The sequence below is a fragment of the Mustela lutreola genome, chromosome 10 (genome assembly GCF_030435805.1).
Source record: "Mustela lutreola isolate mMusLut2 chromosome 10, mMusLut2.pri, whole genome shotgun sequence".
Lineage (NCBI taxonomy): Eukaryota > Metazoa > Chordata > Mammalia > Carnivora > Mustelidae > Mustela > Mustela lutreola.
Window position 1 is genome coordinate 43421487 of NC_081299.1, and position 13445 is coordinate 43434931.

Below are 13445 nucleotides of genomic sequence, written 5' to 3' on the forward strand. Positions count from 1 at the left end.
CTCCCACACAGTTCAACCCCTTCCCTCACTGAGCCCTGCTGCTGTCTGCACCATCCTGTCCTGTGTGTGTGTCCCCAGCCTCCTGGTCCCCTGCCCGTCTGCTCCTCCTCTTCCTCCCACCACCCCTCGGGGTCTCTTCTGTAAAGTCTTCCCCGGGCCAGGAGCATGTGAGGGGTCCTTCCTTTGGATCCCCACAGTCCTCTGTACTCCCTCCTCATGACATAGGTCATGCTGTACCACCACCATTTGTGTGGGTGTCTGTTCCCCCATCACACAGTGAGCTTCTGGAGGACAGGGCCTCGTCTGTTTGCCCCATGTGTGAACCCATGTGGAAACCTGTGAACGTCTGGCGGGAACGCACAGAGATATGTTCACGTGCCACTCTCAGGGTGGTCACAATGTCCCATCTACAATGAAGGTGACTGCAGAGCGGCCAGACAGGGCCAGGGAGAGGGCCAGAGCAGCCCGGCGTCCCCACGGGCGCAGAACCACGCTTTTGTGTGTCCCAGAGGCCAAGTTTGTGTGTGAGATGCCATGTCTCTGTCTGGCCCTATACTGCCTGGCCCTATAATACCCATGGATGGGAAGGGCCGGGGCTCTGCAGGGGTGTTCTGTGGGCGCAGGGAGGCTCCCCCAAGAAGGGATGGTCAAGACAGTGTGCATCAGGAGTCCCCTCCAGGTCAGGGGGAAACAGGGACAATTTGGGTCCCTTGACAAGGGCCTGGGGGACACGGGGACACTCTCAGCTAAAATGCAAGGCTGAGCAAGGCTGACACAGGGAGCACGCTGCCGAGGGCTATTGCCACCCAGATACCGGCTACGTCTGTAAGTGGGGGTAGCAGTACCCCAGAGCTGTGGTGGGGTAAACCCTTAGCACAGACATGAGGGCCTGGCCCATAAGCAGCGCCACACACGTGTCTCACGGCATTGTACACATGTATGTGGGTGCACGCACTTGTTACACACACAAACATGGATGCGTGCATGGGCGTTCCACCATGTGTGGAAGAGGAGCTGCGGAGTTATCTGCTAAGGTAGTGAGACTGGTGTGTCTGGGTAGATGGCCTGCAGGTGTGCTTTCCTTTCTTCTTTTTGCCTGTCTACATCTGATTTCTTTTTTTTTTCTTTCTTTCTTTTTTTTTTTTTTTGGTAATGAACACACATTGTATGTGTAATAAGGAAATAAAAACAATGGAGAGAAAGGAATGATTCGTTCTTTTTCATTTGCATTGTTTCCTAATTATATAAATGTAGTAGGGGGCTCACTGCAGATGATTTGGAAAGTATAATGAAGCAAACAAAAACCACCCATAATTCTACCACCCAGAGTCGCTACCCCTGCGTTGCATTTTCTTTTCGCATATTTTCTGTGCATTTAAACTTTGTTTCCCAAACCTGTTGCACATTCAGTTTCATACATAGTGTTTGTCACCTGATCTTACAGCATAAGCACAGAGCATCATTTATAAACATTATTTTAAAATCCAGGATAATATTCTATCAAGTACCTGTAACCCCATGCACTTAGCTGTCCCCCTATGGCTGCATATTCAGTTTCCTGCTATTATAAATAAAGCCTCCGTGAACATGTGCACAAGAGGCAGCATTTGGATCCTTTCCACAAGACAGACTTCCAGGAGTGGAATCGCTGGGTCAAAGGATTTGAAGATTCTTAAGACTCTTGGTACACACTGCCAAGCTGCCTTCTAGATATGCACCAACTGATGAGAAATGACTAATTCTTCCTGGGCCCATCAGGGAAGGAGGTGCACATGCCAGGAAGATGAGGGGAAGAGCCTTCAGGCTGGGATGCATGGGTTCCTGAGTGGAGAGGTATGGGGTGTATTTAAGGGAGTGGTCTCCATGTTTTTGTAGCTGGAATGTGACAGTGGAAAGATATCGCAGGGTCTGGCGGCATAGGATTCCTGAGTACCAAGTATGTGAGTGTGGATTTGCTAAGCAATGGGCAGCCCTGGAGAGTTCTAGAGCATATGCAGAGGCCCGTTCCGTCTCCTCCCACGTCCAACCCCAAGGACGCTCTTGGGATTGGGCTTGGACTCACGAAGAATGGCACAGTGTGACTCTACAGCCTGACATGTGGAAACCGTGGTCCTGGAGGCTCAGGCGGGAGGCGTCTCCTGAGGGCCTAGCGTGCTGGCACTGACCTGGTTGGCTTTATAGAAGAAGTCGCCGAAAGGTCCTCGCCAGAAAGCTGTGTCTCCTGTGCTCCAGGACCTGACGTACTGGGACATCAGCCCAGTCGGGTAGCACTGGGAGCAAACACAAAAAGACCTCACTGAGACACGTACTTGCTGCCCGTACCAACCATGTCAGCCACTAACGTGCGGCCCTTCCGAGTTGCCCCTGAGTTGGTACTCTCATTCCCAATTTTCAGATGAACCCAGAAGCTTATCCAGAAGGGAAATGATGAGGCTGGGATAAGAACCACAGGGCTGACAGCCTTACCTTCAGAGGTCTCTGACCCATGGGACCACAGGTGCCCTGCATGTCACATCACGGAGTACAGAACTGGGTAAGAGATGAGTAATGTCAACTGACACTTACTCTCAGTATCAGGGAGGCAACAGGGGGTGGTGGGGACTGTGGTAAACTGGTGAGTGCAGGAATGCTCCCTCTAAAGGAGGAAGTCACTTTGCCGATCCCGGGATGTAGTTTGTGGGGCTGATGATGCCCTATCTTCTGATTTTCTAAGAAGGGCAAAAGATCCACATTTTCATGTAAAATTACCCATCTTTGAAATGTCAGAAACTAATTCTAAATTTTAAAACACTGTGTAGGCCCAAACCAAATACACATATGTGCTGCAATCAGTTCTTAGGCCACTCGTTTGCAGCCTCTGTGTTACCTGTCACTGTCTCCTGACTGGCTGACAAAAGTAAAGGTTGTGCAGGGGATTCCCTCATGGTAGCAGGCAGTCCACATTTCCTGTGCGCCTGCCCATGGGGGGCCAGGCACCATGCTGGGGCTATAGGGAACACAGCTAGATCTTAAGCTCCATGAAGACAGCCAGTGTCTGAACCTTGGGAAAGATTTAATAAATAGCTCAATGAATGAATGAATGAATGAATCCAGATTTAGGACCCCTCCTGAAGGAGCTCACAAACTAGGAGGGACCAAAGTCTGATACATTCAAGGTAGACACTTGAAACACCCCATGAAAAGGACAGAATGCTGAGAGAGCCCTGAGGAGGTACAGTTACTTCTAATGGAGTAAGATCAAGGATGGCTTCCTGGAGGAGGAGATGTTTGAGCTGGACCTTGCAGGTTAGGGAAGACTGCATTTACTAGGGACACCTGGGTGGCTTAGTTGGTTAAACGTCTGCCTTTAGCTCAGGTTATGATCTCAAGGTCCTGGGAGCAAGTCCCTCATCAGGCTCCCTGCTGCTTCTCCCTCTGCCTGCCACTACCCCTGCCCATGCTCTCTCTGACATATAAATAAAATCTTAAAAAAAAAATGACTGCATTCACCAGAGAGGGTTCTGGGCATCAGGTATGGTCAAGGTAGCACAGCCCAAGACAGGAATGTGAGGGGAAGGGGGAAGCTCTAATAGGACTGAAAGGGTGTTTGGAGTGAGAATACAACTAAGTTTGAAGGAGACTGGGCTTTGGTTACCAGCCGTGCTTTTAAGCAACCACAGCTACCTCTGGTAGCATCGCTGACTTCGCTGGGTACCATATATATAAAGCAAGGGAAGGCCTCAGCCCTCCTGCCAGAAGTCTGCGAGGGAGGCTACAGTTCTCTTAACTTTCTGGAGGCAAGCACACCGGTTTTCTGACCCCAGTCTTGGGGAAGGCACAGGCCGAGCTGTGGTTTGAGTGGCCCTATGGCACAGACAGCACTCAAGGAGAGAGGAAGGATTCTTCTGTGCCTCCAGCACCCACATGGAGCCTGCTCAATACACACTTGTCCAATAGAACCGACCCTGAACTTCTATTCTTCCACGTGGGGTCACATTACCCAAGGGGCCTTGGGACAGTGACATCACCACTCTGAGCTTCAGTTTCTTTATCTGTAAAGTGGGATAATACAATATACTCTGCAGGACGGTTATGAGGCTGAAAGGAGATGGAAACAGCTGGAAAACTGGAAAGAGTGCGTGGTGCCAAGAAGGTGCCTGAGCGATGAGAGTTCCTCCCTCCCATCCACACGGGAGGTAACCCTAAAAAACCCGAGTGCCTTCCCAATTTGCAAAGACATTTCCAGCTCTTCCCAGCCAGCGGCTTAGGGATAATTAAGCATCTCTCTAAAGAGAGGCTTTCCGGTAAATGAGGAGAAAATCAGCCTTGCAGCTGGGAGAGATCCAGCTGCCCTGAAGAACTGTCTCCAGGCTTATCCTTTCAACAGAAACACACCCAGACGAGCAGCTTGGGGAAGCAGGCCATTTGGAGAGGATTTGTGGAATCTCCCAGACAAACAGTTGCGTGGAGAAGGGATCCCATCCAAGCTTCTGTGTAAGGGAATAAATACTCGGGCTTTGAGTGCAGTCAAGGAAGGCAGGAGCCAAGACAGTGCTCGGGTCCTGGAGGCAGGAGGCCAGGCTCACTCGCCGGCCACACTTCCTACGCCCTGTGGAGACTCGGGTCCTCCTGTTTGCTTACCAATGAAAGGGGAATAATAATTCCCATGCTACAGGGATGATAAGGGATGTGAAAGCTATTCTTAAATATCGCTGTTCCCTAAGGTTCTGTGTGGGAAATGACAATGTCGACTGTGTATTAGGTTGACCTGTATGAAACCACTGTTTCTGTAAGTCAAAAATGTTAGAGTATCAGAAGTTTCATGTGCTTCAACCTAATTATTTTTTCCACATAATTGGATCTTCAAGATCTCTTATATATCCGGTGCTGACACCTTGGGGCCTGGGGGCATGGGGGCGGTTTGTACCCAGACTGTTTTGTTCACCTCATCTCTGCCAAGTGCCACACCCACCTTGGCTGCCCCATGAGCACCCCTCCTGCCAATCAGATTGGGTACAGTTCCCACAGACCCTATCTCACACCTCCTTCCCTTTGGTCATCTGCCCAGGCTGAGGCCTGGAATGCCACTTCCTACCACTGCCCATCTGTATCCCTTGGTCAAGGCCCAACTCCAACACCCCGGCACCGTCTCCACCCTGAGAATGGTCTCAGGTTAGTCCCATTCACGAGGTGCTGCGTGTCCCAACTTCTGCCTGCTCGCCCCCTTCTAGGCCGGGACAGGTCACGAACGGCTCCCCCAGCTGTGCCTCCTTTGCCCTTGCACATGCTGGGAACATAGCCCTGAGAGCTTCCTTCTCACCCTTCCCTGCCGGTTCTCCATTCCTTCACTTCAACTCAAAGCTCTAACTCAGCTTCTATTGGGAAGGCTCTAACTCAGCTTCTGCCTTCCCTGCACCCAGCTGCCCTGAACTGGGTTGGGGCCTCCTGTCACGGCATCCATCCCATCATCCTGCCCTGGTCTGGCCCTCTGTCCCAGGGTGGGCACTCTCTCTGACTCCTCTCTGGAGCCCAGCAACTAGTACACAGCAGGGCCCGGGTGACTCGACCACCCCTTCCTCTGGGCGCAGGGCTCGCTCTCCATGAAGAGCTGAGAAAGCACGAGGGAACAGCGTGACCTTTCTCAGTCTGAGCTTCCTTTTCTTAAAATCAGTCCCCGTTGGGGTCTGAGGTGCCAACCCCCAAACCCGACCCTGCCTCGGGAAAGGAGGAGATGGGAGAAGGCTTCCTTTACTCCCCCTGCTCTTTCCTCAAGCCAGCCTCCTCCCATGCGAACACACTGGCTTTTCCCCCATGGCTGAGCACCACCCCATCCCGACCCATCCTGACTGCCAAACGGGGTCCGTCCACACCATCGGAAGGGCACCCGCGTGGGTCGGCTCACCTTGATTAAAACTTCAAAGTATCCTTCTGCGTTGGCAGGGCTGATGGGCGTATAGGCTCTCTGAATTTCTAAGCCGTCCACCTTCCCTCTGGGGAAGAGAAATATATGGTACAACAAACGCTTTTAGGTACTTCCTCTGTGCCAGGCTGGTGAGACCTGGGGCCCAGCTGTCCCCAGTGGTCCTCACTGAAGGTGGAGCAGAAAAAAGGGGCGCTGGGTTCCCCCACTGCCATGTGCTGGCTGTGAGACCCAGGCAGGTCAGTGATCCCTTAGCTGCCCCTCTGTAAAGTGAGGACAACCACATGTGTCCCTGTGATGTGGTTCTATGGGATCAGGGATGGCAAAGTCTTCAAAGAGTCCTCTGATGATGGGGGCTGTTTATAGGACATCACTGTGGTGTTTCCTGACCTCTTCTCGACCACACAACAAGAAAGAGAAAGACTGTTAATGTTTATTAAACACTTACTACCATGTACCAGGAGCATCAGAATTAGAAGGATCCTCAATGGTGCCCTAGTCCAAAGCCTGACCTCATGCACGAATCCTCTCTATGATGTTATCAACAATGGGGCTAGGATGATAATGACAAGTAATAATTGTAAGCAGTCATGTTGTAGTCAATAACTACTGCGCACCAAGCATACTGTGCATGTTATCTCATCTAACAAATGATAACCCAGGGGCGCCTGGGTGGCTTGGTTGGTTGAGGGTCTGCCTTCCACTCGGGTGGAGATTCAAGGGTTCTGGGATCAAGCCCTGTGTCATCAGGCTCCCTGCTCACTGGGGAGTCAGCTTCTTCCTCTCTCTCTACCCCTCCCCCAGTTTGTGAGCATATGTACTCTCTCTCTCTCTCTCTCTCAAATACATAAGTAAAATCTTAAACCAAAAAAAAACAAAAGGGGCACCTGGGTGGCTCAGTAGGTTAAAGCCTCTGCCTTCAGCTCAGGTCATGATCCCAGGGTCCTGGGATCGAGCCCCACACTGGGCTCTCTGCTTGGTGGGGAACCTGCTTCCTCCTCTTTCTCTGCCTGCCTTTCTGACTACTATCAATCTTTGTCTATCAAATAAATAAATAAAATCTTAAAAAAAAAAAAAAACCCAAAAGACTCTAATAACTCACATGAGGAAACCAAAGCTTGGACGTTACTTGCTTGAGGTCACACAGCTAAATACCATCCTTAGCTCTGACTAACACTTCAGAGCTTCCCAGAAACACCCAAGCACTCCTCCTTTGAATCCTACTGTATGCAAAACTTTCTTCTTGGACATGTGGAAAGATTAAAAAGACCCCACCCTGGGGCGCCTAGGTGGCTCATTTGGTTAAGCATCCAACTCTGGTTTTGGCTCAGGTCATGATCTCAGGGTCCTGGCACCAAGCCCCCATTTAGACTTTGTGCTCACTGGGAAGTCTGCTTGAGATTCTCACCCTTTGCCTCTTCCCCTAATTAGGCATGCACTCTCTCTCTCTCAAATAAGTAAATAAATCTTTAAAAAAAGATGCCTGGGTGGCTCAGTCAGTTAAGCGTCTGTCTTTGGCTCAGGTCACGATCCCAGGATCCTGGGATGTAGTCCCACAACACACTGCTTGCTCAGTAGGGAGCCTGCTTCTCCCTCTGCCTGCCACTGCCCCCTGCTCCCTTCTCTCTCTTTGATGAATAAATAAATAAAATCTTTAAAATAAGGGGCTCCTGGGTGGCTTAGTCGTTAAGTGTCTGCCTTTAGCTCAGGTCATGATCTGAGGGTCTGAGGGTCGAACCTCGAGTTGGGCTCCCTGCTAAGCGGGAAACCTTTTTCTCCCTCTACCACTGCCCTTACTTGTGTTTCCTCTCTAGCTGTTTCTCTGTCAAATAAATAAATATCTTTAAAGTCTTTAAAATAATAAAAAATTAAAAGGCCCCATCTTAATGCATCACAAGCAAGAAACTAGACAGAAATATTCAAGGAACACTTGGGGAACAAACAGGGAAATAAGAAACACAACCTGTGGCCTGGCTTGGATGCCAAGAGTACTATGACATCTGCCATCACAGAGGTAAACACAGACATGCTCCAGACAGAGGGACCACTCTCATCTGGGGAGCTTCAGGAGGCCTCCTAGAACTTTTGTTACCCTCCTGGCTATGAAAAAGGCAGGCCACTCACAGGTGAAATTGGGGACAGGACGGGAAGGAATTCCAGGTAGAGAGCACAGCCCAGGCAAAAGCTTAGAGGTAGGAAATGCAGAGCAAGCCAGGAACTGGTGGGGGGGGGGGGTCACAGGGCTGGAGCAAAGCACATGTGTGAGGAAGGAGCAGGGAGACTCGGTGGGAAAGGAAACTGGAGCCTTGGGAGCCTCCTTGGAACATGAGAAAGGAGGGACACGGTTAGCTACCTATGTTAGGAATGTTGCTGGAGCAGCATAGAGGGTGGAGGAGAGACGCCAAGCTAGGGACAGGGAGTGCTGGGCAGCCCTGACTTATGGATGGAGGGTTGCATGGGGCTGTGGCTTGCCCTGGAGGCACCGGGATAGTGAGCTTTCGTGACAGCCAGCCAGGCCTCGGGCTGGACACACTGGGTGCAAACACTGGGGGATGGCATGAGGCAAGTGGCTAGAGTGTGACCCGTAGTAAGACACTCTCCTTGTCCTCTGTTGGCTCTGCTGGTTCCCCCCTTCTTGCCAATACCACAAATGATGGAGTTGCCAGGGTTCGGTCCTCCATCCCTCCCTCTTTCCACGCCACATACACCCCCAAATGCCACCCAGGTGCCGGCTGTGATTCCCACACTCACATCTAGAGCTCCTGTCTCTCTGCTGAGCCTCTGACCCAGAGTCAACCACCTAGCAGATGCCTCCCCCTGCAGGTCCCAAAGGGCCTTGTCCCTGGGCCAGTGTGGGAGAGTGCAGAGGGAGGGGTTCAAAGTTGAGGGAGAGGGTAGAAGGAGGCTGGGAAGAGGAAGGAACTTCAGAGGACTGGTAGAGTCTAGCTGGGCAGTTAGGCTGGGGGTTTGAATCCTGGTTGCAGGACTTACTAGCTGTGTGATCTTGGGCAAGTCCCTTATTCTCAAGGACAAGTGTCCTTCCTCTCAACTGGCACTAATATTAGATTCATACCACAGGCTCTAGAGCCAGACTGTTTGCCTTCAAACTGTGGCTCCACCAATTCTTAACTGTGTGACGTTGGGCAAGTTACTGAACCTCTCTGACTTTAGTTTCCTCTTGCGAATGATAATGGTACCTTCTGTACAGGGTTTTGTGAGGATGCAGTGAATTCCTAGGTGTTCTAGGAGGCAGTCCTAGCACACAGAACTGTGTGCTGGAGAGTAAATGCCACGGAAGTGTTTGCTGTTACTGTTGCTGCTGTTAGTTGTTATGATAACACAATCCCAGAATCCTCTGAGTCAGGGGGCACTACGTATGTCTTAAGGGTGAACAATAGAGGCTCAAGGGAGGCTAAGCAAGTTGTCCTCAGCCACACAGCAAGCAAACGGCCAAGCAGGGCTGCGAAGCTTTGGCCTCCCACTACCTGAATGTACCGTAGGATGAGGTGCTGGCCAGGCCGCAGGCCGAGCTGGCAGTTCCTGGGGAGTGCGAACCGAACACAGTAAGTGTCCTCGGTGAGTCTGTCCATGGCACTGATGCGGAAGGCCAGGAAGGTCTCTGGGCTCAGCTTGGATGGACAGCTCTGTAACAGGAAAATATCCAACAGCTAGGACTTGGGGCCCAGTAGACATGCAAGCAGGTGCAAGCACCCTTCTCGCTTTCCCTTCCGAACAGGCTATCTCTCTGCAGTTTTCTGAATAATAGAGAGTAGTCCCACCTCACCTCTGATCGAAGAAGGCCCTTCATGCTCTGATCGAAGAAGGCCCGAGCTTTTCACACTGAGCTTCCCCTACTTGTAAGCCTTCTGCAGCTCCGTCAGCCCCAGGATAAAGTGCAGCCTCCTTGGCTGGACACTCCAGGACCCTGTGGACGAACTTCAAGCCTCCTTTTCTTCTCTGTTCTATCAAGAATGCCTTGCTGCTTCCTGTCTGGGAGTCTTTATTTGCTCAAGCTGTGTCCTTTATCCAGAACACTCATCTCTGATGTATGTAATACCTACTCACCCTTCAAATCTGCTAAAAATCCAGATTTGTAGAATTTAGAAATTGATGGGACCTTGAGATGATCTAATCTAATATCCGTATTTTCTATGTGGGGAGACTGAGGCCTGAGTGGTAGTGGCTTCCTTGTCCAAAGTCACACCCTGAGCAGGAATTCAAATTCACATCTTCCAAGTCTCAGCCCACCACCTTTAACATTCCACTCACTTGCACCTCCTCCAGGAAGTCTTCTCTGAATGTCATGACTCACAGATCTCTCTCCTGTAAAATGCCCAAACCTCATCCACACCTGGGCTGACCCCATGGCTAGTTCTGGGCCAGGCTTTGAACCCGAATATCTCTGCCATGCAGAGTCAGGGAAATCTTCCCCACATGGGTGCAGGGTACTGACACTGCTACCTTGACCCATCTTGGCTGAGGAGCAGTCCTCCCTCACCTGTGACTCCTCCCCACTCAGCAGGCTCCTGTCCTTGCTGGCTCGGGCTGCTTCCCACTTCGCCAGCTCTTGGTGATAGAGGTCAAACACACAAGGTGAGCAGCCACTGCCACAGCACTGGGAGGGCAAGGGCTCCACTGGCCGAAGCTGCAACCAGGCTTCCTCATCGGCATCCTCCTCCCTCTCATCCATCATTGCTGGTGCTTGTGCAGCCTGGGAGGGTCAACTTGGTACTCTTCCCAGATCAGGTCCGAGTCCGCGGCCACAGGCCTGGGGCCTCCCCTGTTGGCCTGAGAGAGAGGGAAAACATGTGGGTTAAACTCTGGTCACCTTGATTGCTCCCATTCGCCCTGAGGCCCACAGGTGCCCAACTCTGTGTGAGCACTGGGTCAGGGAGGACTCACCCTGAGTCCTGCTGCCTGGAAGGGGGGGCAGGCAGACAGGGTGCAATGATCAGAGCTGGCACCCAAAGTTTCCTAATTTCTTCCTGTGCTTTGCGTGCCAGATAAGCACTTTACATAGAAAAGCTCACTGAGTTCAAAAAAATAGTTTAAATGAGAAAATATAATAGTTATGTACAATTTAGCAGTTATCAAGATTATTTAGAAGTAAGTTAAAATGTTAGGAACACCTTTGTAACTACACATAGTCAAGTACAAAGAACCTGGCTAGTGACCCAGAACCCCCTCATAACTATCCCTTCCTGATCACCTCCCATCCCCCACAAAGTAACCATCATCCTGACCTTTGGTATAATCATTCCCTTGTTTTTCCTTAGTTTTGCCCCCTTTGTGTAGAAACTTAAGCACTGTAGTTCAGCTTTGCTGGCTTTTTAATGTCAACAGAGTCACACCAATGTATTCTTTTGTGTCTAGTTTCTTTTTTAAATAGTATATATTTTTGGATTTTTATATTATTTTTTTGAGAGATTGAGAGAGAGAAAGAAAGAGAGAGACTGAGCATGAGTGGGGGGGAGGGGCAGAGGGAGAAGCAGACTCCCCACTGAGCAAGGAGCCTGATGAGGGACTCCATCCCAGGACTCTGGGATCATGACCTGAGCTGAAGGCAGACGCTTCAGCAACTGAGCCACCCAGATGCCCCTTTTGTCTAATTTCTTTCCTTCGGTAAGTCACCCACCAAACTGCTGCATTTAATTTAATCCTTATAATGAGGCTGGTACTAGAGATGTCATTTTTTAAACAGGAAAACTGGGGTCTGGGGGTGGTTAATAACATACCCAAGGTCAACCTAACTCCTAAGACAGGGAGGTCTGGTTTCTCGGTTACCAAACACTTTCCGTGATTTCTAATCTTTAAGACCTTTTCTACTTATCCTGCTTTCCATGTCCATTTACACTGGAGCTTTCCATGATCCCAGAGGATGTGCTTCCAGTCTCTCCCTACACCATCCATCAGCATACCTGCCACCAGTTCTGATCACACCAGTCTCCTGTTTAGCAACCTTTAACAGTTCCCCAGTTGCCTTCTGGCTTGAATCCAATCTTCCTCCCTGGTCCCCTGATCGGAAATTGTCCAAATCCTCTTACCACTTGGTTTTAGAAGTACAGTCCCTCTTTGTGCAATATATCTTTCTCTTATACAAGAAAGGGTTTGGTTTCAGAAAACTTGGATCTACTGTTCATGAGCTCTATGACTTCAGGAAGGTTTAGCAGGCTGCAACCCCCTTGAGGACAAGGATGATGTCTTATTCTTTCTCTGTTCTACCACTAAGCACAAGGCTGGCATATGGAAGTGAATGGTGAATGCTCATTCAGTTTATAGAAAAGGTCTGAGAGCCAGGCACAGTGCTACATGCTGGGACACAAGACATAAATAGGATACAGGCTCTCTACTTTTAGAGAGCTTCCAGCCTAACATGGTGTCATAATAATGCAACACGTTTTTATCTTGTGCTATGGACCAGGTGTGTATGGTGAGCAAATGAAGTCTGGAGCCCTCTTTATGCTTTTTTTACTCCTGAAGTTTTTGCAAGATAAAGTGAGAGAAGGGAAAGCTCTATTTATTCATTGTAAACTGCAAGACAGCGTAAGGGTTATTCCTATTAGTATTTGCCTTAAGCTTACCTTCTCCGTGTCTTAACTACCCTACTTCCTTTGGTATTTTGGAAATTGGCAGAGAAGTTGGCCAAGTCTGTCATGAACTTTAAAGACCTGATTCCTGCCTCCTCCTAGCCTCACCTCTTTCTTCAGTCTAAGACGCACCACTTTAAGCCAGGTCTTGACACATCCTGTTGTCCCTGGTGGGATGATTCTCCCCACCCTTTCAGGCCTTCTTAAAGGTCACTTCCTCTCACTCTATTTAGTTCGATTATGTATTGATTCATTTAGCATGTATTTACTAGTGCTAGGCACTCGTCTAGGTGCAAGGGATAGAGCAGCGAGGAAGCCAAGACCCCTGCACTCATGGAGTTTACATTCTGGTGGAAGAGACAGTCATTAGACAAGATCAAAATGGAAAACGCGACATTTAGTGTTAAGTGCTAAAAAGAAAAAGGGGGAAAGGAATAGGAAATACGTGTGCGTGTTCCAATTGCTTATTTATTGACTTTACTTTCTGCCCATACGCTCTACATCCCATAGCTGTTTTATTCACCAACGAAAACCCGACGCTCACCACTGCGCCTGACACACTGCAATCATTTGATAAACCGGTGTTGGTGGGCACAAGGAGCAAAGAGCACTTCCATAGCTCAGGCCTTGTTTCTAGGAGGCAGACAGGGAAACCCCGAGGAAAACGGGAGGAAACTAGATCCCGCCGGGGAAGGGGCGCGCAGTCGGACGCAGCGCTGGTGTGGTGGCCAGGGCCACTCTCGGACTCCGGGAGGGGCAGCGGTCGAGGTTCCGCAGCGTGGGAAGTGAGTGGTGAGGCAAGAAACTTCAGTGCACCCACTTCGGGCCGGGAGCTGTGCAGGCACACTAACTTACACATTTCTCACCCATTTTTATAGTGAGGGACACTGGGGCTCGGAGGGAAGTGCCCTGCCCAAGCTTCAGCTGCCCGTAAGCGGTCAAAGTTGCCCTAATTTCGG

At 50.2% G+C, this 13445-nt stretch overlaps 1 protein-coding gene across 2 annotated transcripts in view; it reads right to left on the bottom strand.

Moving 5' to 3' along the window:
• LOC131809727 (NADH-cytochrome b5 reductase-like) overlaps positions 1-13445 on the bottom strand; it is a 48076-nt gene that overhangs the window by 34484 nt on the left and 147 nt on the right. For both annotated transcript variants that reach the window (XM_059137050.1, XM_059137049.1), the window contains exons 2-5: positions 10398-10687; positions 9395-9543; positions 5882-5969; positions 2166-2270 (exon numbers count right to left, since the gene is read on the bottom strand). In XM_059137050.1, coding sequence (XP_058993033.1) covers positions 2166-2270; positions 5882-5969; positions 9395-9543; positions 10398-10592 — 537 coding nt within the window. In that variant the 5' untranslated portion in view covers positions 10593-10687. The remainder of the gene's footprint in view (positions 1-2165; positions 2271-5881; positions 5970-9394; positions 9544-10397; positions 10688-13445) is intronic.